The 24,346-nt window shown below is 41.9% G+C and overlaps 1 protein-coding gene across 2 annotated transcripts in view; it reads right to left on the bottom strand.

The window, feature by feature from the left end:
- pard6a (par-6 family cell polarity regulator alpha) overlaps positions 1–24,346 on the bottom strand; it is a 46,874-nt gene that overhangs the window by 12,703 nt on the left and 9,825 nt on the right. The window contains exons 2-6 of one of the 2 annotated variants that reach the window (XR_011915828.1): positions 23,159–23,381; positions 9,350–9,639; positions 8,309–8,434; positions 6,354–6,553; positions 3,678–4,251 (exon numbers count right to left, since the gene is read on the bottom strand). Coding sequence is in view for 1 of the 2 variants with exons in the window: in XM_072386536.1 (XP_072242637.1) it covers positions 3,951–4,251; positions 6,354–6,553; positions 8,309–8,434; positions 9,350–9,639; positions 23,159–23,381 (1,140 nt within the window). In the remaining variant the exon portion in view is untranslated. Of the gene's footprint in view, positions 1–3,479; positions 4,252–6,353; positions 6,554–8,308; positions 8,435–9,349; positions 9,640–23,158; positions 23,382–24,346 lie in introns of those variants that run through there. The other variant, XM_072386536.1, reaches the window with a different exon arrangement.

Raw genomic sequence — 24,346 nt, 5'->3', positions numbered from 1 at the left:
TCATGTTCATGTCTTTCACATACTATCAAAATGTAAAAAATGATCTCCATATTTCACACAGTACAAAATAAAAACTTCTCCCAGATGATGTAAATCTTCATTGTTACATGATTTTACATTTACAATATATTCACTTCACATTTCAATAAATCATTATGAATTTGTGTAATTATCCCCAAAGTGAAAAGATTAATTTACGGTACCTTTCTTTTGAGAAGTATTCGCTGTAAACTAATTTCATGGTTTAGCTCCAACCTGATATCTCAGAATACATGAAAAAAGCACAACCTCTATAATATCTCATTACACGGTGGTCCCAGTGTGGAAAATGTACACGCTGACACCACAGAATCACTGCCCACTGAAGGTCAAGGACAAAGTCGTCATAGACACACAGTCAGTGGTTTTTTTTAGGGTGGTTGTTATTTTTCACTGAAAGCCTGATGAGTCGGTGTAGCCTGTGTGTGTTAATGGGTGGTTGTGGCTTGTAGTGTTAAAGTGCTTTGAGAGGTCAACTAGAAAAGCTCTGCAAGAACTTTGCTTTAGAACTGACACCTTACATGTCTGTTTAGGAAGAGGAAATGTTACAGTTCTGCAGCCCAATGAATGAATCTGTGGCAGCAACATTTACCTGGTAACTGAGTCAGTGGCTCCAGCATGCAATGCTGTGATGAGAAGAAGCTCATATCACGGTTTGTCTAATATGGATGAGTAAGGACAGGGAGATTCTTAAAAAGGTGTCTGCAGATTTCAACAGTAAAACTGAACTAAGATTTTTGATGTATGTAGAATACATGTCACAAATCCCTCAGACTACCACAGAGGGGTTCACTTATTTTTACGATGCCATGTCCCACTTGTTGCACTGATGATAACACTCAATGTCACATCACACAAACAAGACTTTTGCTGACACAGTTCAAGAACTTTTTCCTCTTAGTTTGAATCCCCATCATTTTGTTCTGGATGGTTTAACTCCACCCCGTCTATTTCTGTCCTTAGTTTCCTGATCCCACAGTGAATTCAACGTTCAGAATCAGGGTCCACAGAAATAACATGTCCCTTACTCATTATAGATGAATGAAAAAATATGTGTAAATAAGTTATTTCTGTCCATCTAATTCCAGCTGGTCAATATTTCACCAGCAGCGTGAACATCCCAGCTGAGTGATAAATGCATTTTCAGCAAGTTTCACAACACACAGTTGAACCAAGGTTTTCTCACGCTGAAATGGAGAAGATAAAAACAGTGAGCTGCAGGCACCAGTGAATGAAGTCCATAAAATGCTGAGTTCATGTACAGTTTGTTATCAGTCAGGATAAAGTATGTTTCAGGCCACGTACACATGTATGGTAAATTCCGGACTATAAGCCGCTACTTTTTTCCCAGGCTTTGAGCACTGCAGCTTATAATACGGTGCGGCTAATATATGTTTTTTTCCTTTTTTTTTCATGCCGCCAAAAACATTTTGCCTCGTAACATTAGACCAATAAAATTAACGAATAGTTCACAGTGGTCCAATGAAATTGTGCAATAAATCAAACACACTTACACTGCTAGATTATTGTAAATCAGTCATTTGTACTCACCCTCAACATGGAAAATAAACTAAGAAATGCATATGATGCAGCTTTTAAACTAAAGGCGATCAATATGAGATGAGATTGTGAGAGCGACAACGAAGAGACTGAAGTGGGCGTTCTGAGGCTGTTCAATTCGGACACTGAAGAAGATGACTTTGATGGTTTTAGTGCGCAGGAGGAAGATCAAGAAGGCGAACAATGACTTTTCCTGGTAGGCTTCAGTCTTTTTTTTTTTTACCATCGTTGTTACAGGCATTATTCGGGGAAAAAAAGCATTTGCAGGATGTATTTGTTTATGTTACTGTATTAGTTTAAAAATCCTCACGTGTAACATCTTTCTGTGTAAATATCTCAGATTACAATGTGGACACCTGCGGCTTATAATCCGGTGCGGCCTGTACAAGTACAAAATGGATTTTCTTCTTAAAATTAGAGGGTGCGGCTTATATTCAGGTGCGCTCTATAGTCCGGAATTTACGGTATTTGTTCTTTCCTTTTGAGGCGTTTTGGATGGTTTCCTCTCACTCTGTCTCCATTTCATGTCAGACAATCTTGCGGTCTGCTGAAAGTTGTGAACGTGCATCTATCCAAACCAAAGTGTGCAGAGGTAGGACAGACATGGTCAAACTTGACTTCTTTTGTAAAGCCCTGGTTTTATCCCGTTTTTGTGAAATAGTCTTCAGGACACACTCATGCCAACGCCAAAACTGAGCAAATATTGGGACAAACGGAGGATTCTACAGACATGCAGGCGATAGAACTCCTGCTCCTGGGATATTTTAGCCTTGCTTCTTACTGCTGGATGTAAACATGACAGCTGTCTTTGAGCCACATTATTATCACCCAAGGCCAAGCTGTGGAAAGCCACTCTTTATACATCTCCAACTGTCAAACTGTCAATCATTGTGTGACATGAAATATGAAGCAGAAAATGTGACAAAGAACACAGTGTGTAATATGTGTTCATCTGCTGAGAAGAGGACAATGATTAGATATGAAAAAACAGCTAAACAGTCATTTAAAAAGAAGATACCGAATAAAAGCATGAATTGCAAACGTAATTGAGTGTTTTTAGAGTCATATATCAGTAATTTCAGTGAGTTTTTTGTTCCTCTGTCCCTGTCTGGTTAAAGATTGAATAATCACTGAACAATTAAAAATTTTGCAAGCACAGCAACTTGTGCAGAGTGATGTCTTGAGTCCACCAGCACACAGCAAGTGTGGAACAGTTGGCTGAAGCAGAATAAAAGCATAGACTCTGGATACTTGTGCGGATAATCAACACTGAATGCCCTGAAGCAGCTGTGCTCTGGAGCTGCAGTCAGGGGCTCTCATCATGTGTGTCCTGCTGCCTTCACATGCTGCAGAGGTGTACTGAGCTCAGCGAGAAGCTATGGACAGTCAGATTTCCATTCCATTCACATTAAACCTTATCTTACATACTAGAGCTGTAAGGTAAGTAGCTGTGAGTTAAAGTATATTATCTAATATTATTTGGTTACTCTTGTGCTTTTTATGAAAGTATCTCATATACCGTTGTTAAAATAATCAAAGTGGTGACAGAAGTAGTTCTGAGACATCTGTTTTCAGCACAGAGCCTGATCAAAATACCAGTAACTATGCGTCTCCCTCCACTGGAGGCCCATGTGCTCTGTGGAAGCACCTGATGGACAGAGATGTTAACAAACATGGCTGCTGGCCCTGTTTGTTAATGTTTTACACTCTGCTGGCTGTGGTGTGCATGGTTGTTTGTCTCTGTGTGGTCTTGTGATGGACAACAGGTGACCTGCCCAGTGTGTACCCTGGCCCTCTCACCCAGTGACAGCTGGGATACGACCCCCCTCCCCCAATTGGATTAAGCAGATATAAAAAATGGATGAATAGATGGATTCTACTGATTATTCACTGTCTAGCTTTATTTAGCATATCATATGCAGTTAATAGTGACATCATTGACTGGTCCAGCACTTACAAGATTTGTTTAATCCTGTTACCCTCAATAAGGCCAAACTAATCAGCTATAATTGGGGGGGGGGTTAGATAATATCCATCGGGTAACTATAATAAAAACGACATAATTACTTTTTGCATACACACCTGATGATGAAGCTTTATACATTACCCCAGCCACATGTTGCTGCCATACAAAAAGCCAAATACCCACCAAGGCTGGCAAGAGATAAGAAACTACAGGAAGTAGCAGAATGGCGTCCGTGTGCTCCTGTCAGCGCTCCACAAGCAGGACCGACAGGAAGCTGCTGCTTAGTCTGTTATCTGACAGCCACTTGCAGTCGTCACACTGTCATGAGCATTCAACAGTCCTCAGTGATATCGTGTAGGTGTCTGTGTTGCCATGGTTACACTTGTCACAGTGTTATCGTGTTGCCATCCTCTCTCATGTTCTCTTGGCTGCTACTGGCTGCATAGGTGGGGTTTCCGTTGTGGGTGGACAACAACATGGAGCTGTGACTCAGAGACGCTCCAATGCTGTTGGGCATGGAGACGCTCTGTGGGAGGGGCCTTCCTCTGAAAGGCAAATCTCTGTTCACGTTTGTGTTGCTACTGTTAGTTACTGGATGGGAGTTGTAGAGCGTCAGGGAGTCATTCTCCAGAATGAGGTCGCCGTCATCCGCCTCATCATCGCTGTCACCCTCAGCAATGCTGCTGCTGCAGTAACAACACAAACAGAGACAAACGTGTCATAATGCAAACCACATTTCTTTTTTCTGTGTCCATCTTATCCATCCAGTTTCAGTACTGACTTTCAGCATTAACTTTTCACTCTGGTCGGGTTCCCACCAACTAAAATGTAGCTCCTGAGCTGCTGAATGCTCCACTGTGTTCAGCAGAACCTTTTTTACTGCCAACAGAAAAAGCTTTGACAGCTGGGACCAACTGTTGAGCAGCTCAGCAATCATTTTCATGGTGTCATTTAATCCAAACAAACGAGTTTAAAGTACACGTAGCATCTGAACTGAAGTTGCAGATATCCAAAGAATGCATCAACATGTTTCACTTTGAGCTCATTTACAGAATGCACAATTCTTATTTTTTCTCCTCTGAAGATGTGCCAAGGTTTTAACCAGCAGTGAGAGTAATCCAGCAAAAATCAGGATAAATAAAGCTGCCACAAGGATTTCAGCTGAAGTACCCACTAGATAAAAAAACATTGTCATTCACCGCTTTCCTCAACGTTCATCTAAGCTTCTCCTCTTCCTGCTTGTGACTCTACTCTCATCATAATCCAGCATCATCTGCCCATCAGAAACAAGAAGGACAACAGCTTTCCTTGCTTTTAGGGGCAGTTGTGTGGACCACCAGTCAAAGGGTTGGTGGTTTGATGCTGTCTTCAAAAGCAGCCTGTCTTCAAAGAACACCCCCCTTGTTTGGATTAGCCCAACCCACTGGAGAAGATTAAAGAACGTGCACGTTATCCAATGTCCGGTGGTTTGCTGAACATTTATTTTTATTTTTAGCATTTCAGTGAGTCCTCCTCTACCATCCATGTCAAAGACATGGCAGTGTGGCAGAATTTTTACCAAAATAGATGGCGGAAACGCACAGTCGAAAGTCGAATGCACAGTTTGCATATCACAGCTCGACTAAAACATGGCGTATCATCTAAAAACGGTAATATTTCAATATTATAAGCTATTAATATCATATTAAACATATTTCGATATTTTAGTCTAATAATCGTTTATTAACAGCAGCATCCCTCAGATCCATCCAGACCACGCTGGATGTTAGGCCTCCTCTATCACTCAAACTGGTCCAGCACTTACAGCTTTATTACGTTTGCACTTGTCTTGATCTGGGATGGTTAATAAAGATAATTTTCCCTGAATTGCCCTTTGTGTTCAACTGCCTTCCCCTTGTGCTGATATCAGTATATTTTCAGTAATCATGGGCTATTATATTGCGCAGTTGTATGCGATGCTAAATGCTGTCAGAGCTGTCAGACTCGAGTTTGCCGTCAGACTCGAGTCTGCCGATTAGTCGATTTTTAGTAGAAATTTCAGGGTTTCAGTCGACCTGGAATTTCTTTGGTTGATTACAGCCCTATTAAATACATATTAGGGTGGAGTGCAGCTCACTTTTAAATAACTGCATAAAAGCTACAGCACTGAAGACAAAATGACTCTCGAAGTAGTTTCTCACCAAATGTTATTACAATTTGTCGTATCTAATTGTCTTTTGTGAGCAATATATCAATAATTCTTCTGCTTTTGACAAAATGTCTGAATGGGTCTTTCATGTTCTCATGCTACTGTCTTGTCACTCTTGTAAAAGAGATCTTTGATTTCAGTGAGAGGTTGAATAAAGATAATACAAAAATTAACAATAACAATAAATTATGTAGTTAGAGCTGTTGTTGGATGCTTGTATAGGTCCATACAGTCCTATTTAAATAAGTTTCCAAATGTGGATTTAATGGGTATAATATATTTTCTTGTATCAATGATCTCAACCAAAAGCCCAAAAGTCTGTACTTCAGATTAGGTGTGTGCATATCCTGTCAGAGTCGAGTTTGTCCCGATTAGTCGATTTTTTGTCGAAATTTCAGGATTTCAGTCGACCAAGAATTTCTTTGGTTGATTGCAGCCCTACAGGACTGAAAAACACTGTGTGAAATAGTGTGTGTTGATGGGTGAATGTGTATTGTTCCACAAGACGGGAAAAGCGCTTCATAAATCCAGTCCATTTTCAATTTGAAATCTTCCTCAAACAAATGATACAACAAGTAGCTTCAATTGTCTATGTCATACCTCGCAGTGATGGGGTTGCTCTGGGAGGCCGGGCTTGGTGAGTCATGTGACAGAGCAGAACCGGTGGATCCAGCTGAGCCCACAGAACCAGAGTTGCCCATTGAGGTCTTACTGCTGCGATGCACAACATTGTTCCGCTGGTTAGCCGGTTTCACTGTGACAATGAGGTTGTGACTGTTGGCCACCATCATGTCGGTAACCTGAAACAACAGGTAGGAGAGAACACCTGAAGGATTTACAGACTAAACTGAATCCCAGCAATCTATGTTGCATTGCATTTGGAGGAAAATGTTTGCTGCTGGATTTTCTGATTTCCAACAAAGCTGCAAACACGTTGGGATGCTCTGTAAGCTGTAAATAACACAGAATGCAATGGTCTGCTACCTATTTTAACTCTAACAAAAAAAAAAACTCATTCTCCTTTTGAATGTTGATGCTGAAAACAATAAAAGGTAGAACAGAGCAACAAAAGACGGGTGATACACAAACACCATCACCACGGGTCAGCTCTGTAACATTGGCGGGTACTGAAGCGTCTTTCAGAGGTAAAGTTGACTACAGAGGCAGAAAGGACAGCTATGTTTTTACAGTAAAGTAAGACTGGCATATCAGCTGCTATCCATCATATCATGAATGATGTGAGAAATACTAAAAAAATAGAGTCCGGACTCATTACACAGGGATGAAAACCAGCCATGAACACCCTGAGGCATTAAAACCACACATGGCCCTGTGGTGATCAAGGCTTGCACTGAGGGACCATCTGACTCACTCTCAGCATCTGTGATGGTGTGGAGGAGCATCCGTGCACATGTTATGGGTAACTTGCATATCTGTCAAGACACCATTAATACTGAAGAAAAAATATAGAATTTTGTGCCAAAGCACGTCCTGCAGAGATTACAAAGCAGAACTCTGGTGTAAACGGGCCTGCTTTATTTAGTTTTAGTTCATGTTATTTCTTTCCTTTTCTTCTGTTCCATTAACACCTGCTTTCAGTCATCCATCTGACACCTCAGTATAGTACACATCTTGTGGTTCAGCTCACCAGTCTTCTGTCTTGTATATGATCCATGGCTGTCAGCTTCTTAGCTTCAACTTTTGACATCAAACATTTTCAGTTAAACACAGACTAAATATTCCAGCAGCATCACTGAGTGCTACAGGTTTGGCCTTGTTTGTCATGACTGCACTTGGTTGTGGTGTGTTCTGAGTTCTAGGCGGGGTGGAGCAGGCATCCAGGAAGTTCAGGCGGAGTCTGGCCTGCTCCTGTCTGAACACTTGTTGTCCATCTCCCTCCATTACTGGCTGGCTTTTTAAGGATCAGCAGGAGTTCCAGCCTCCGCCAGATTGTCTCACAGTTACCTGTGGTAATCCAGGCCGATCCTGACTTCTTTGACTGCTGAGAATTACTCCAGATTTCTAACCTTTCCCCTTGCTGTGTGGACCTCCAGTCTTCCCTGTAACCACCAGTGTGGAATTCTGCCTCAGAGTTTCTCTTTTGCTGCTGCTGCCTGCCTGCCCACCACGCCATTATCCCTGATCAGTCACACCACAGCCTTGGACTACCTCACCCCTCGGTTCACTCCTTCTGGTTCTCTTTGTTAGCCGCTACCTTGTAAACTCTCATTCCCATGGAACCCATGGATCGCCTTTGTTGACATTCTGTTTCTCCCCAGTGAGTACCTGAACTGGACACCACCACTTTGGACACACCAGCCACTACTGTAAATAAATAGTTTTTTGATCCTCCCGCTCAGTCTTTCAATCGGCATTTGGGTTCTTTAGTGTGTACGGCTCTTTTCGGTCGTGATATTGTTTCAGTTATTTCATGTGAGTAATACTGTCCCATTAATGATGTCTTATGAACTGTTCCATATTACTGTTAGCAGCAATTAACTGTGTGAATTGGATAAAAGCGTTTAAAAGATCTCCGTGTTATCAACTTTATTTACCTGATCCAAAGACTTCCCTGCAACATCGATGCCGTTGACCTCGAGGATTTCGTCATTAACACCCAGAAGTCCTGTGCTCTCTGCCAGTCCACCACGCACCAGACGAGATATGAAGACTCCTGGAACCTTGGGGAGACAGAAGAGGGTGCATGCATCAGTCGGCAGGCGGACAACATGTCCAACTTTCTGCTATATCACAATGTCTCTGACCTTCTTTGTATCTCTATCTGGAGTCAATTTCTAAAACATATTTTTTTAGTGTATCTACAATCTGCCTGTGTTCCACTGATGGAAAATAGCAGAGTAACAGTAATGTTTTCTCATATGCATGGTTCCTAATAAGTAAACAAACACATGACAGGCATCCATACACAATGATCAGCCACAACATTAAAACCACTGACAGGTGAAGTGAGTAACTCTGCACATATTGTTATAATCAAAGCATTCAGAGAAATGTTAAGTTTTAATTTTGTCAGCTACCAAAATATTTCTGCAGACCACATGGTAACAGCACTCCCCTACAGCCTCCCCAAGGAGGACAACTGTGAGCCCTAAAAACTGCTTATGAAGGGCTCCAAAACACAACAAGGAGTTTGGGGTATTTACTGACTCCACAGATACCAATGTGATGGGATCTGTGGGCAGCAAGTCCAGCGCATAAAACCCCTCCCCACAACCCAAAGCGCCCATAGGATCTCTTGCCAAGATCCTCCAGGACACCCTCACATGTTCTTGGTCATCATCCAGCCTGGGCAGAGCTGTTTTGGAGGTACCAGAGTTGGAGATACCCTATTCAGATACCCTATTCAGTAGCAGGCAGCTGGTCATAATGTTACGGCTGATTAGTGTTTAATTAAAGTCTATTTTAAAGATCACAACTCAAAGTGAAATGATCAAATATTCCAACATTTTGTTCCAAACGTGTTATCATCAACTCAGCTTGTTCTGTGAGTGCAGAGCTGACATTTACAGGCAGGAGAAAATAAACCTGACTTGTAACAGTTGTCTAAACTTGTTAAGGTAAAAAAGCAGTCTTACCTTCTCTACACCCTGTGGTGTCACCCTCATGCTCACCCCATCACGGATGTAGAAGCCCAGAGGTTTGTTAGTACCATGCTTGTGCAGTCGGACACGTCGGTGTGTCTCAGGTAAGATGTCGACATCAATGATGGAGGAGATCTGTCTGAAGTTCAGCGGCTCGCTTATGATAATACCCGATTTGTTCTTTGAGTGGATGGAGCCTGAACCAGTGGGGCGCGGGACCATTAAGCCCACTACCTTCTTCCGCCTCTGGAGTGAGTTGGTGGCAAAAACTACAGGTTCATCCTCTTTGATAAAAAACAAACAGAAGAATGGGGAAAGCCAAAATTCAATAAAAAAGAATCCTTCATATTGATTTAATTGTTCCACATAGCTTTTACAATAGATTTTATTCAGTGTCACCTTTCAGTGGCCTGACCTGATGACTGACTCAGCTGAAAATGTTCTTCTTTTCAATCAATGCCCTGGTCAATTATAACTGCAATTATCCTCCTGAACTGTCCTCTGTGATGCTCCATGCATTTGGAACAGTTGAACATAATTTCTTTTTTTCGATTTTTTAATTGTAATGAAAATCATTTGTTAACCTTTTGAACATTTCCACTTCCATCCATCCATCCATCCATCCATCCATCCATCCATCCCGAGCCACCTCATCTGACTCCTCACGATGCCGAGGAGCAGCGGCTCTAGTCCGAGTCCGATGACCGAGCTTCTCACTCTATCTCTAAGCTGGAGCCCAGACACCCTGCGGAGGAAGCCCATTTCGGCCGCTTGTATTCACAATCTCGTTCTTTTGGTCACTACCCACAGCTCGTGAGCATAGGTGAGGATAGGAACATAGATTAACCGGTAAATTGAGAGCTTTGGCCTCTGGCTCAGCCCCTTCTTTACCACGACAGGCTGACGCAGAGCCCACACTTCTGACACCGCACCGATAGACCAGTCAATCTCCCGCTTAATTTGTCCCTCACTCGTGAACAAGACTCCGAGATACTTGCTTTTTGACCACCTCTGCAACCTCAGTCCCAGAAATGGGAGGCCCCACATCCGAACCCTCCCGACTCTGCTTCCTCATCGGAAAGCGCATCGGTGGGATTGAGGAGGCCCTTGAAGTATTCCCCCCACCGACTCACAATGTCCTTAGTTAAGGTCAGCAGAGCCCCATCTCCACCATACACGGTGTTAACGGTGCACAGCCCCCCCAGTCGCTGGATGGTGGACCAGAATCTCTTTGAGGTCGTCCGGAAGTCATTCTTCATGGCCTCACCAAACTCTTCCCACGCCCGAATTTTTGCCCTAGCAACCACAGAGGCGGGGTTCCACTTGGCCTGTCAGTATCCATCAGGTGCTTCCAGAGTCCCACTGGCCAAAAAGGCCCGATAGGACTCCTTCTTCAGCTTGACGGCTTACCTCACCGCTGGTGTACCTGGGGTACCTCACAGCGGGTTCGGGGGTTGCCACCACGACAGCCCCCCACCCACCTTACGGCCACAGTTCCGGTCAGCCGCCTCAACAATGGAGGCATGGAACATTTGGACTCAATGTGCCTCACCTCCCCCAGGACATGATTGAAGCTCTGTCAGAGGTGGGAGTTAAAGCTTTGAAAAGCTTTTATCTGAACTGAGCTCGAGCAGTTGTTTCAGTTTAGTTCTGGGATGATACGTGCACGTGCACAAGGTGGAAGTAGTAAAAGGAGCTGTTTATCAGCACTGATTACCTGCAGGCACTTTTAATTCTAACAATGCCGTGAATGGTTAGTGTTTCAGGATTAGCAGAGAGTAGCTGAAAAATTAAAGAAATTAAATGTGTATTTTACAACAGTAAATTTTTTTTTTTTATTTTCCATTAGAGCAAATACTCTGAAGGGAAGGGATGTAAACATGTATTAATGAACATAAGTATTTACTGTGAACCAATCAAGTTTAGTGCCTGGTGTCCGTCTGACACTACGAGACAAAAATTCTATATAAAACATTAAAGAGACAGAAGATCAGACAAAATCAAATGTTAATGACTGATTATATGATACAAAGGCCTCATTAACTTGCTTGATTATAGATAAATATCAAAAGCTTGTGTAGGATTATTAGAAATCTCTGTATCCATGCATGGGCTGTTCTGGACTCTGGAGAAGACTTAACCTTTAGATTTAATCTCACTCTATAACCCCTCTGATGTCCCTCTGCAAAGGATGATTCTTCTCGGTTTAAATGCATGTAAAAATCTGGGAGTGGATATCCTGTTGAGATCTGGGAACCAGTGTGCTGAACAGATAGGCGTGCTAAGTCAGACTGTTATTCCATTTCAGATGAGGGCCAGACCAGGTCCACTTTACAATCGATACATGAGCATAAAACAGAGCCTACAAGACACATATACAGCGACCCAAGAGAAAAAATCCAACAGATAAACTTCCATTAAGAAATGCAGGACGGATATCTATATCAGTCTGTTTCATTAGATTAGCGTTTACACTAGCGTATTCAATTAAAAGTCACCGAGGTCCAGTTATTTAAGTTTCTTCCAAGTAAAAGGTCCGAAGCGAAGTCCAGCTTGCGTCTTATTATTGTGTCTAGCCTACCCCTATGATCACATTTTCATATGGTTTCAATATTTATTGTCAACGCAAGAAAACCTTTACCGGAGTGCACTTGTATAGCAAACAGTTAGCTCTTTTACCATTAATAAAAGTAGATACATTTAAGGCCTTTATTTCAGATTAGAGAAAACAGAAACCTTAGAATAAAATAAATAAAACGGAGCCTAATAACCATTTTTTCTTAGGTCCCAGCCTAATGAATTGAAGCCAACATCTTCAGAAAATGATAAATAAAAAGTGTCTCTTTTTAGGAACAAAAAAAGTGCGAACAGAGCATTGACTAAACTTTTTTCCCCACACATCTCGTCTTTTTGTTTTCCCTCAAATAATACCTCAGCATCAGCATTTAAGCACTCCTTCACAACTGTCCCATCACTAAATGTTTCTTATGTTGCCACAAAATCCACATACCTTCAGTGAACATTAATTTGCACGTTGCTGGGCTGTAAATGTATGTGTGATGAATTGGGTAGACCTGTCATATTGGGCTTGAAGTTCAGTTACTTTGCGTCAGTGTTACCAGGTGGAAAATGTAGTATTATCATACCAGAGACATAAAATTATCGTATTTTGAGGGAAATTATCGTACACCAAAATAACAAGTCTATTGATGCGCTATAATCACTCTACTGTTGAATAGCGTCTAACAGTCACTCACGGCTTTGCATCAGCAACCTCACAGTTGCGTTAGGCTAAGTAGGTGCATTCGGACAGACAGTTCTAAGAACTGTCCACCTCGAATTTACTTATAAGAACTATCCTTCCCCAGGGCAGTTCTTATAACTCTCCTTCTTTCCTTCATGAAACGAAGAAGTATCGCCCACTGCTTGATTCTTCCTGACTCTCGCTGTGTGCTCTTTCAGCCTCGATCTTAGACGCCTGATGTGATCGTCCATGATTAATATTACCGTCATGCAGACCATAAACACGGTGGCCTCCTTGCTCTCCATGTTAGCTTCTTGGTGGTGTTGTTTTGTTGTCTTCTCTCCTTACTTTTCGCGGGTTTTGTTGTTGAGTGTGGCGCTACAGTAACACGTCACTGTCACAGACGGTTGCGTCACATCAGTCCCGACCAAGGTCCCTGACTTATGTGTGAATGCAAAATGAAACAGTTCCCCTGGGGAGGGGCAGTTCTTAGAACTAAATTCGAGGCGGACAGTTCTTAGAACTGCGTTCTTAGAACTCTCTGTCCGAATGCGCCTAAAGGAGACGACATGTAAGTTTAACTTATTAAACATGCGCCGGTTGTGTCCGTGTTGCATGAGTAAATATTTCAGGCAAGGGGCGTAGCTACCAACCACCAAACGCCTACGTCATATGTGTTCCTATGGAACCCAGAAAAGACCCTGCCTCTGAGAAGGAGCTAAAATGGTTATAGGAACTGAGGGCCGTGGTCCCGAGTTCCTGTATGTCCGAATGCGCGAAAAAACGGCCCTATTCCTGAAAAGGTTATAGGAACTGCAAAAGGTTCCTACAGTGGGAATGTGCCTAATGTCCCTGTAAACAATGACGAGTGGGAACTAAGGAGCCAAATCATGAGGCCACCTACTGTTAGGAACTTCTGAGGCAAACGCATGCACATCACTTGTAGCTCAAATAGGAAAGCATGATTGGCTTGAAACTTGTCAAATGGAAATTACTTTAGGGTTCACAAAAAGATCCGACAGACAATTGTGACAGGCTGATTACAACCACACATTCGCAGAATGGTCAAATCATCGTATATATGGCCTTTTTGGGGATTATTGATCGTACATCGTACACAGGGCAAACTTATCGTACAAATACGATAATCATCGTACACCTGGCAACAGTGCTTTGCGTGCCCTCAGCCCGGACTTCAGGGAAAGACTTTGTTCGAAAGAGCGGTGCTTTGTTTCGTAGTGGCGCTTCACGTTGCCACTTTTTATTAATGCAACGTTTTCGGAGCACATGAAAAACACTGGTTTTGAGCTGCCTGTCGGAAGAATGTACATACATTTCTCCGTCCATTCATCTTTAAAACAACGGTTTTCCACATCAACCTTCCTTCTTTTAGAGCAGTTCATGTAACTGTCTCCTCCTCTCTGCTCCGACGCGCTGGCCGCACAGGGTAAACAAAGGATTTGACTGGCTCAACTGAGTGAAGCTATTGTCGTATTAACTGGAGTAGCAGCGCCCGCCGTCTATAGCCGCGACCGTCAGAAAAAATGCTCCATGAAAATAATCTATGGTCGTGAATTTATCTTTTTGCTCACGGGTCCGGACAGAACCATCACTCGGTCCGGGTCGAGGTCCATCATTTGGTGGTGCCTGGTTTAAACTGCAGAATAAAAGTCAGTAACAGCAGACTGACTCTTATGTACACCAGCAGACACAACAGCCCTGTAAGAGGCAGCACCTATCACAGCTGGTGGCACACACTAGGCCCGCACTCTCATGTTCTGTTATTTAAGTTATCACTGATATTTTCTATTTATGATAATTTAGTTATAAATGGGAAATGGACTATACATGTAGAATACTTTTCTAGTCTATCTGACCACAAAAAGCACTTTCACACTACATGCCTCATTCAATTCAATTCAGTATTTTTATAAAGCGCCAAATAACAACAAATGTCACCTCAAGGCACCTCAATGATATAGTCCAAATCAATTAATTAAATTAGTTCAATTCATTCATACAGAGTCAATTCAAAAACAATATCCTAGCTAAGGAAACCAAGAGATTGCACCGAAACTTGTCTTCAGTCCAATCTCCCGTCCTGAGCGTGCCTGAGGCGACTGTGGAAAGGAGTGACTCCCTTTTAACTGGAAGAAACCTCTGGCAGAACCAGACTTAGGAAGGGTGGCCATCCGCCTCGACCAGGGGTTTGCGAGGACAGAATTTTTTCAACATCTAAATGAATATTAAAGTCACCCACTACAATGACTTTATCTGTACTCAGCACTAACTGGGATAAAAGCTCTGAGAATTCAGACAGAACCTCAGAATAAGGGCCAGGTGGACGACACACAACAACAAGTAGAAGAGGTTTCTGTGATTTCCACTTTTGGAAAAACTGAGAATCAGAGATTCAAAAGAGCTAAAACTAATCTTGGGTCTAGGACCTTGATCTGAAGATAGCTGCCACTCCGCCTCCTCTGCCTGTGCTTTTTTGTAAAAAAAAATTTGACAGCCTGTCTGGAGCTTCTCTGAACTGAAACAAATGTTGCAGATACATCAACTGTTTTCTATACTCAGCTTTACAATCCTTGAAAGAATCTCAGAAGACCAAGTTAGCGATGTGATAATGTAGCTTTTACACCTCAGAACTACACATGCATTTAACACACACTGAAGTAAATGGACTGCACTTATCACGCTTTTCCAGCTCAGTTGATCGCTCAAAGCAGTTTTATACTACAAGCCACATTCAACCATTAGATTAGATTCAACTTTATTGTCATTGCACTGAGTACAAGCACTGAGACAACGAAACGCAGTTTAGCATCTAATCAGAAGTGCAAAGAATCAGAAAGTGTTGAGTATGTGCAGTAAGAGCAGGATGCTAATAAACTGACTAACTATAAACATAAGTATGAATATATACAGTAAAAGTTGTAGAATGAGACACGGTAAATAAATAGGTAAAAATGAAAGTACAGCAGTAAACAGTTTAGTGCAAAGAAATCTGGGGAGACGCTGAGCCTTGCGTTGTGCAAATAGAACGTCTTATTCTATACAGTGTTACAGGCTACACGGTAGTTTTTCTCTATTCACACACAATCAAACACCATGTGATGCATGTGAGGAAACATGGGGCTCAGTGTCTTACCCAAGGACACTTCAACGTGGTCCTGAGAGCTGGAATCAAGCCACAGACCTTCCAACAGGCAGACCACTGCAGCCGCCTCATGTCATTATCAAAGTTGGGTATTGTTTGAATTTCTCTCAACATCACTGCTTAAATTTTAGTTTTAACATAGTACCAGAGCCCAAAGAGTGCATGATCCAGTACTTTTTTTCCTTTCTTTGGTAAATCTGTGCCCGAAATTGAACAAAATTCAAATTCAGATGACAGTTTTCAACTTCAAATAATTTTACATAAAACAATAGCCTAAACCATTTATAATGAACTCTTACTAACACAGTCGTTCCACTACAAAATTTCTCAGGTAAAATATGACACCTCTCCTAAACTCAGGCACTAAAAAGACACCAAATCCCATTTGGTAAATTACAAAATAATTATAAAGGAATCCTGCCTCTGTTAGCTGATAACAGAGTCAAACATTAAAAGAGAGCCACTATAATGAAACCTCCCAGAGAAAACAAGCAGCAACACAAATTCAGTTCCACTTCATTCACGTGGATGTGATCTTTAACAAGGATTACAGACAGATAAGGTGATTAGCTGAGGAGATTTTTTGCTTTGTTAACTCGTGCTAATTCTTACTAATGATGTGAGGCCGAGCTTCTGAAGCACAGACATGATTGAGAAAAAGTGGATACTCCAGTTGATCTTTTATCTTTCTTTTGTTTCTTTCTAACTTCTTCTTGCTCTCTTTGCCTCTCTCAGTAAATCTGATGAAACTGCCAGCTGTGTGTAATCATAAACAATAGCAGCCTCCTAAGCAGCAGATTAACATCATTGCATCATGCATTATGCAATATACAGGGAAACAGCAAGAAAAGGTCCTGGCACTGCGTAGCACTGAAAAGTGGCACTCACTACCGGTCAAATACTGGTGAAAAACTCCTGCCGCAGTGATGGGTAAAAAAGAGCATTCAGTGACAAGTGAATCCTCCTGAGAAGAGCTCCTTCCTTTATTTGATACCACGGTTTTCAAACATCCAATGGTCTGTGAATGGATGTGCAGTAAGAGAAAATTTGAGACCATATGAAAAATGTAATAAGCAAATAAATAAAGCAGTCATGTTTTTGTAAGAAAGACTGTAAGGGATCTGCATATTTCTCCCTCTACAGAGCAGAATATCATTAAAGCATTCAAGGAATATGGAGGAGTTTCAGTGTGTAAAGGACAAGGAAGCAAGCCTAAACTGGACACCCGTGATCTCTGACCCCTCAGACGGTGCTGCATCAAGAACCATCATTCATCAACAGCTGATGGAAGCACATGCACAAGGGATTACTGTAGGAAAGCACTACAATACAGAGTTCCATTCACAAGCTTTACTGTGCAGATAACAAGCCTGATGTTAACCTCGTCCAGAGGCGGCGTCCACTTCTCTGGGCTCGGAGGCATCTGGGATGGACCATCACACGGTGGAAACGTGTACTGTGGTCAGACCGATCAGTATTCCAGATCTATTCCAGTTTCCCTGTTCCAACAGATATCCTTTGAATGGCGTTATGGTGTTTTTCCCCCCTCTTTTCTGTCTTCTCAAACCCCAGCTGGTTGAGGCGGATGGCCACCCTTCCTGAGTTTGTTGGAAGAAATGGAGCAAAGAGCAAAAGGAGCATCAAGCCTGCTGTCAGCAACCAGTCCCTGCAGCCAGGCTCAGTGATGGTATGGGGTTGTACCAGGGCCCTGGCAGCCATCGATCAGCTTGTAGAGTGGGTGTCCTTTAACTGGAGGGTTTGCAGTTGACAAACAGCATTTGTCTAGGTGCTCTTGGAATTCATACTGTCTGCATCAATTAAAAGTCAAACCTCATATAATAACTGCTGTTTTTATTGCATTTTCCAGTCACAACTTTTTCTGATTTAAGGTTGTAATTACATCCAATTCATATGGGTCGATCTTTATACCCCTGTTAATCCTAAAAAGTCTTTAAAACATACAATGTCATTGTTCCAGATGATATTTTAACTACTGTCCAGTTTCAGGATTTTTCTCTAACAAGCAATATGTTGGAGGTAAAACATTATTTACCAGTAGTCTTGTGCGATAACGTCATAATTTGTATAGTCAAAAGCAAAACGTGGTAATTTTCTTTTCAAGAAGTAATTCTGCCAGAATTTCCTGTACATTTTTATGTCACACAGCATTTAAGCAGTACAGATGTTCAGAGTGCAATCAGTAACATCCCGGAGGTCTCTTATCAGCCCACAATTCATTCCTTGGCAGCACAGCTGAGCAAGGAGTTTACTTCAGATCCAGCAGGTCCACAGTATCCTGATATCAGCCTCAGTCCAGGATTGTGTGAAATAATAGAAGGTAAAGAGACGGCTCAATACACAGAAGAACAGTGGACAATGGTGTCGAAAATCTGCACAGTGCTGCATGTTTGAAAGTAACATCTAAGCATAAATTCAGCAGGCAGCTGCAGTAGAAATCTCACACTGCTCTCAGTAAAGAGACAGTGTCACAAATTATTCTACAGAAATGTTATTTCTTTACATTTCCATCCATGTTTCAGGTCTGGAAAATAGGTATAAAAAACCCTATGGAACCCTGTACAACCTACGAAACCATCTCTTTCTAAATGAGGATGAGTGGATTAAAGTCCTGTAACAATGAAAGAGCGTAGTATCTGCAACTGTTAAAAGTGAAAATTTTGCTGACTCTGGAATAGTTGAATAGAGATGCTGCTCACACTGAGTGCAAACAACTGTCTCTGATCACAAGTGAACAGCAGAAAACACAGATATGAACACAGTTCAGAACTGTCCTCTCAGTCCAGGGGGTCGCCCTATAACCGGCATTGACCCCGACACACTGGTCTATGGCTGGCTCTGACTCATTATGTTCTGTGCAAACTCCTGCAGTCTGAGTGAGGTGTCACTCAAAAGCTAAACATCCCTGAATCAAGAATGTTTATATGACAGCCGGACTTAGAAGAGGAACACTTGAAAGACGAGGCGCAGTTGCTGGCTAGTTGGAAATGATTGAACAACAATCTGTAGGACTATACTGAAGAGCTATTTTCTGGCCTTTTTCTCTGCTTCCCTGCCACTCTCTTCTTTCCCACGCTTCAACCCTTCCACTTTAATTATGGCGTCCCAGTCTTAATCCAATGGTCCTCCTGCTTCCTTTCTCACCCAAACGATCAGGCTCTTTCCTGTCCTTTTAAATCTCACTTCTGCTGTCATTCTCCTTCGAAACCATATGTCTCACCTCCTCCTAAATTCCACCTTCCCCACTTTCCCAGGATAGAGTCTCACGAGAAGCCCGCAACCAGCATCTCGGCTCCAGGGTTTTTCCTATCATCCATCATGTAACTTTTTATTCCAATTCTTTGTACATCAATAAATTTGTGTCAACCTCTCATTTGATGTGTCCTCATTGAAATGCAATGCCACAGCTTCTGTAGCTGAAATGTCATTGTCCACACTGCCAACACAGGAGAGATCATGTTTCTCCAGTTTTAGCTTCTCTTCATTGGCTCCCTGTTAAATTCAGAATAGAATTTAAGATTCTTCTCCTCACATATAAAGCTCTTAATGACCGAGCTCCATCATATCATAAAGATCTCATTGTAAGATATTTTCCTAACAGAGCACTTCGCTCCCAAACTGCAGGTTTAGTTGTTGTTCCCAGAGTTTCTAAAAGTAGAATGGGAGGCAGAGCCTTCAGTTATCAGGCCCCTCTCTTGTGGAATAAGCTGCCAGTAAATGTCAGACACCCTTTCCACTTTTAAGATTAGGCTTAAAACTTTCCTTTTTGATAAAGCTTATAGTTAGGGATGGCTCAGGTAATCCTGAAACATCCCATAGTTAAGCTGCTATAGGCTTAGACTGCTGGGGGACCTCATCTGTCACACCTTTCCTCACTTTGCTCTCTTTTTCCCCCTGTTTAATTTCACAAATGATTTTATGTACATGTGACATTATTGTGGTCATTAACTTGTGTTTCCCTGTTCCAACAGATATCCTTTGAATGGTGTTATGGTGTTTTTCCCCCCTCTTTTCTGTCTTCTCAAACCCCAGGTGGTCGAGGCGGATGGCCACCCTTCCTGAGTCTGGTTCTTCCTGTTAAAAGGGAGTCGTTCCTTTCCACAGTCGCCTCAGGCACGCTCAGGACGGGAGATTGGACTGAAGACAACTTTCGGTGCAATCTGTTGGTTTCCTTAACTAGGATATTGTTTTTTCAATTGGCTCTATATGAATGAATTGGATTATGATTACAATTAATTGAATTCCAATTGGCTTGAATTGGACTATATTACTTAAGTGCCTTGAGATGACAATTGTTGTAATCTGGCACTATATAAATAAAACTGAATTGAATTGAATTGAATTGAACACTAGTGTAGCTGAGAGCAGAGGAATATGACATTACTGAATGGTGATGAGGTAGACATGCATACAGATTTATATTTACACTGCCTTCATTTTCTGAGACAACAGCTGTTTCCAGATATCCATGGATGGACAGAAGACTGCAGTACAAGCTGCTGTTGGGTGAGTCCAAAAGGATTTTCTTACTGTTTTTTTGGATAGCTGATAGGTCTTAATGACTCTTCCTCACTCACATGTGCTGTGCGATCCTGAATCATAAAAAAAAATAACACTTTTCAACTGATCTTAAATCAGTTCTCTATGTATTGCAGCTCAGATGTGCTTTGGTTGAGAAATGTAGTAAGGAAGCAAATTACTACCTGAGGGAAAAATGACAGAAGTCCATGGTATAGCATTTTCTCAACTGCCATGATTTTTTTTATGGCTTGAGTTGTTTTAGATGGAAGAAATGTACTTTTCTGATGGTCTTATTCCTTGTAGCTAAGCTCCCCCATAAGGAATCCTCTCTGATGCTCCAAATTGAGAGCGCTCTGAACACTGTCTACTGCAGATAAGACACTGACTGCTCCTCTGTACTTCACATAACCCCACTTGTTGTCCACTGAAATATCTCTTTACGTGGTCTCAGAAAACAACATGCATGCATCATAAAGAGGAAGTTGACAACCCGAATGGCTCAGAACAGAAGCAATAGGTTAGTGCAAAACCAAATAGAAACAACAAAGACAAATGGGGATATTCAAAGAGTCAAAGCAAAAAGATTAGAAAAAAAGGATAAAAATAATCTAATAATATATAAATAATCTGTTTCTGTCATCAGAGATCAAACTGTATTTGTTTCATAGCAGTTATGTACAGCAGCACAAATGAAACTCGTCCTGCGAGGCTAACCTTGCAGGAGGGAGCCTTGTGTCCAGCTTGTGTGTCAATGCAGCTGAAGTGCAGCTTTTTGTGCTGTGGCATCACTTTTCTGTGTTCACGGACTGCGGCTCAACTCTGACTGTAACAGACACACTGAGCTCTGACAGAATGGAGAGCAGAGGCCTTGACCCTGCTTCTTCCAACATCAGCAGACGAGCTGTCCTCTCATGGGTGTAATGGGCAGTGCAAATACAGACATTCACGGCTGACAGGAACTTTAGCTCCTTGAATGAAGTGCTGCTCCTCACCACATATCCAAACATCTGAGAGTGAGATCACACCAAAACATATTTCAAGAGTAACAGCCAATAGGAAACTTCAACACTTAGCTGTGCTGATACTGGCACCGAAATGACTCATCTGTGCAGGTATATCTGGCATATTTTTTCCATATTTATATCGTTCCTGTTTTATCTATACAGTGCCAATTAACAACACAAATAATCTCAAGGCACTTCACAAAGAAAGTAAAACACATTTAACACATCCAGTTCAGTCCAAATCGATTCAGTCCAGTTCAATGGGATAGTATCTACATCAATAAAATTCATAAAAAGCTGCCTGAACAAAGTAGCTAATAAATCACATCAAGTGTTCAGCTGGATTCAACTCCATCCTGATCATGCACAAAATGAAAAAGTAGTCTTCCTTCATTCTAAACTACGCAGGGCCAGCGTATGCAGTGATGTAGAGGTCTGTCACGGTGAAAAGCAAAGCTGGTGATTTACCAGTCGCCGTTTCACCCGTCACCTATGGTCATGAGTAGTGGGTAGTGAGACCACAAATACAAGCGTCCTCTGAAGCGTGGCTGGGCTGACCCTCAGGGATAGAGTGAGGAGCTCAGTCTTTAGGGAGGAGTTAAGAGTAGAGTTGCTGCTGCTGTTTGTTTTCATCCCCAGAAGAAACCCGTCTGACCAAATTCTTTCACTTTTTCATATTAGGTTAAAAAAAGACATAGTTGAGTTTTGACATTTAAAACAACAATGTGTGGCATTTGCAATCCTGTTCCAAAACAATAGGCTACATAAAATATTCCGGTTTCTGAGCCGTTATTGTGATAATTCAATTCAGTTTTATTTATATCGCGGCAAATTAGAACAAATGTCATCTCAAGGCACTGATACTGCTATGTTTTTTTGCCATGGTCAAATGTAGCTCTTACACACTGTGTAAGACTGAGCTGTAAATACACGATGAGAATGCACTGCGTCTGGATTAGTTGGAGGTCCAAAAGAGGGGGCAAATAGCTGACAAAGCAGCTGGGGAGGGGGAGGGGTGGTCTAAACTGAGATGTGACAAATGTCACTATGGTTCACCCAAAAACTCAATCAATAGCTGGGTAACACAAAAACTACCCAGCTCCTTGAAAATAAACAAGAAAATTGAGTTAGAAGAATGGTCAAGTGCTGCAAAATCTTTACAAATCCTGAAAATGGAGTCCGCTTCACTTCCTGTTTGGCATCTTCTACAGTTTCCTCTGGCTATGATGGGTAAATTCTCCAAAGAATAAAAAAATATTGTGAAAATTTGACCTAATTTGTGGATTTTAAGAAAGTTTTCCATAACAATGCACAGTAGCAAAAACTGATGTTAACAAATGGTCGAATGGAGCGTGAATGACACCTCCTCAAAAACTGAACATATTTCATGTACTGACAAAAAACATTTAGGGTGTGTTCCCTGTTCTAACAACAGAAGAAGATGTTGATGCAAATGTAAAAAGCCCTGCAGCTTGGCCCCCACTAAACCGAAGCTTAATAGCTCAAATTCCACTCTCGAGCACTACATACTGCAAACTTTGAAGGGATGGGTTCATAATGTAGAACAGTGTATGAAATGAAGAAACATTCTCTGAAACAGCCACAGCTCATATCATAGTGGATTATCTCGTTTAGTCTGAAAAGCAAAGGCTTTCCATGAAGCTATTCAGCCCCTGGCTCAAACACACACACCCCCACACACACACACACAGCTGACAGTGCTTGAAAGTGAGGATGGACAGGCATCAGGTAGAGCAGCGCAGCTCAGTCTATTCTTAGTCAACAGAGTTATGGAGGTTCTCCCATCTTTTAGTCACCAACTTTTACTGTTAGTTGTCTCTTTTAGCGCCTACCTTTCTTGGTTATGATAATGCGGAGCAGCGGATTGGCTGATGAGACAGCTTTTTGGAAGTTGTCATCATTGTTGATTGGAAGGAGGTCCCCATGGATGTCCGCATATCCCAGGAGTACATCAACACCACGGATGCTGTGGATGGTTTGGAGGAGGTGGTAGAACTCCTGAAAGCCACCCGGGCCATTTCTTTTTAAAGCAAAGCGACGATATTCTGCCTCAAACTGTAAAAGACAAGGAGCACACACGTCACATGGCATTTCCCCACAAGCATTTCTCAGAGAGGACCAACTTATCGATCCATTTAGTGCTGACACTAAATGCTAAGACTACCATTCAATAATCAATTAATCTCCCAGCACAACAGAAAACTATTATCACACAAAGAACACAGGATGAAATTAATTCTTTTAATCAGATCTGCCACAAAGTTGAAGTAAAAATGCTCCCCCAGTCTCGCACCTCCAAGTCCATTAGAGAAGTCTGGTCCCACAATTACTATGCTTTTCTCTGTACTTGCATCAGCTTATGGAAATGTATTTATGAGTTTTACTTGTCCATATTTTCAGCTATCTGTCCTCTTATTTTTTGCGTCATTGCAACATAATTAGGCTGCATAATTTGTCTGCACCCTCAAAAAATGACAACAGCTGGTGACGGCACAAGCCAATTTATTTTGACTTTGGCCAACTATGACCATTGATAGGGAGGTCAAGTAGAAGAATATACTTTTTTTTAAATCAGTGAAATAAAGGCATCATACATACACCATACACGAGAGGGCACAGCCCACCTTTTCTTTTAATAGAGTATATTCTATCCACAGAAACGTCTTACACAGAGACTCTGAAAGGGACAGCAACTGCTGGATAAAAAGAGACATGGCTGATAGAATTTACTATTATGCAAGACAGCTGGCAGCTCACTCTCAGGCTGCAGGACACAAAATAATGTCATCCCTTCATGTTGTAGTGGCGTAAAGGCCTGTCCCCTGGGACGCAGTAACTCAGGGTTGGTGGGTACACGCCACGTTGCACTCAGCACACTGAGAGTAAACATACTACAATTGGCAGCGAAAAAGCACTTCATTTCCTTGAGTTCCGTGTAAAAAGGGAATTTTACTGGTTCCAATGATAACAAAACGCCATCACAAGTAATCATGGAATTCCTGAAACCATAGCACAGAAAC

The sequence above is a fragment of the Leuresthes tenuis genome, unplaced genomic scaffold (genome assembly GCF_036924035.1).
Source record: "Leuresthes tenuis unplaced genomic scaffold, fLeuTen1.0.hap1 SCAF_5, whole genome shotgun sequence".
NCBI lineage: Eukaryota > Metazoa > Chordata > Actinopteri > Atheriniformes > Atherinopsidae > Leuresthes > Leuresthes tenuis.
Note: the sequence above shows the minus strand (reverse complement) of the source record. Positions and strands in the feature narration are given on the sequence as shown.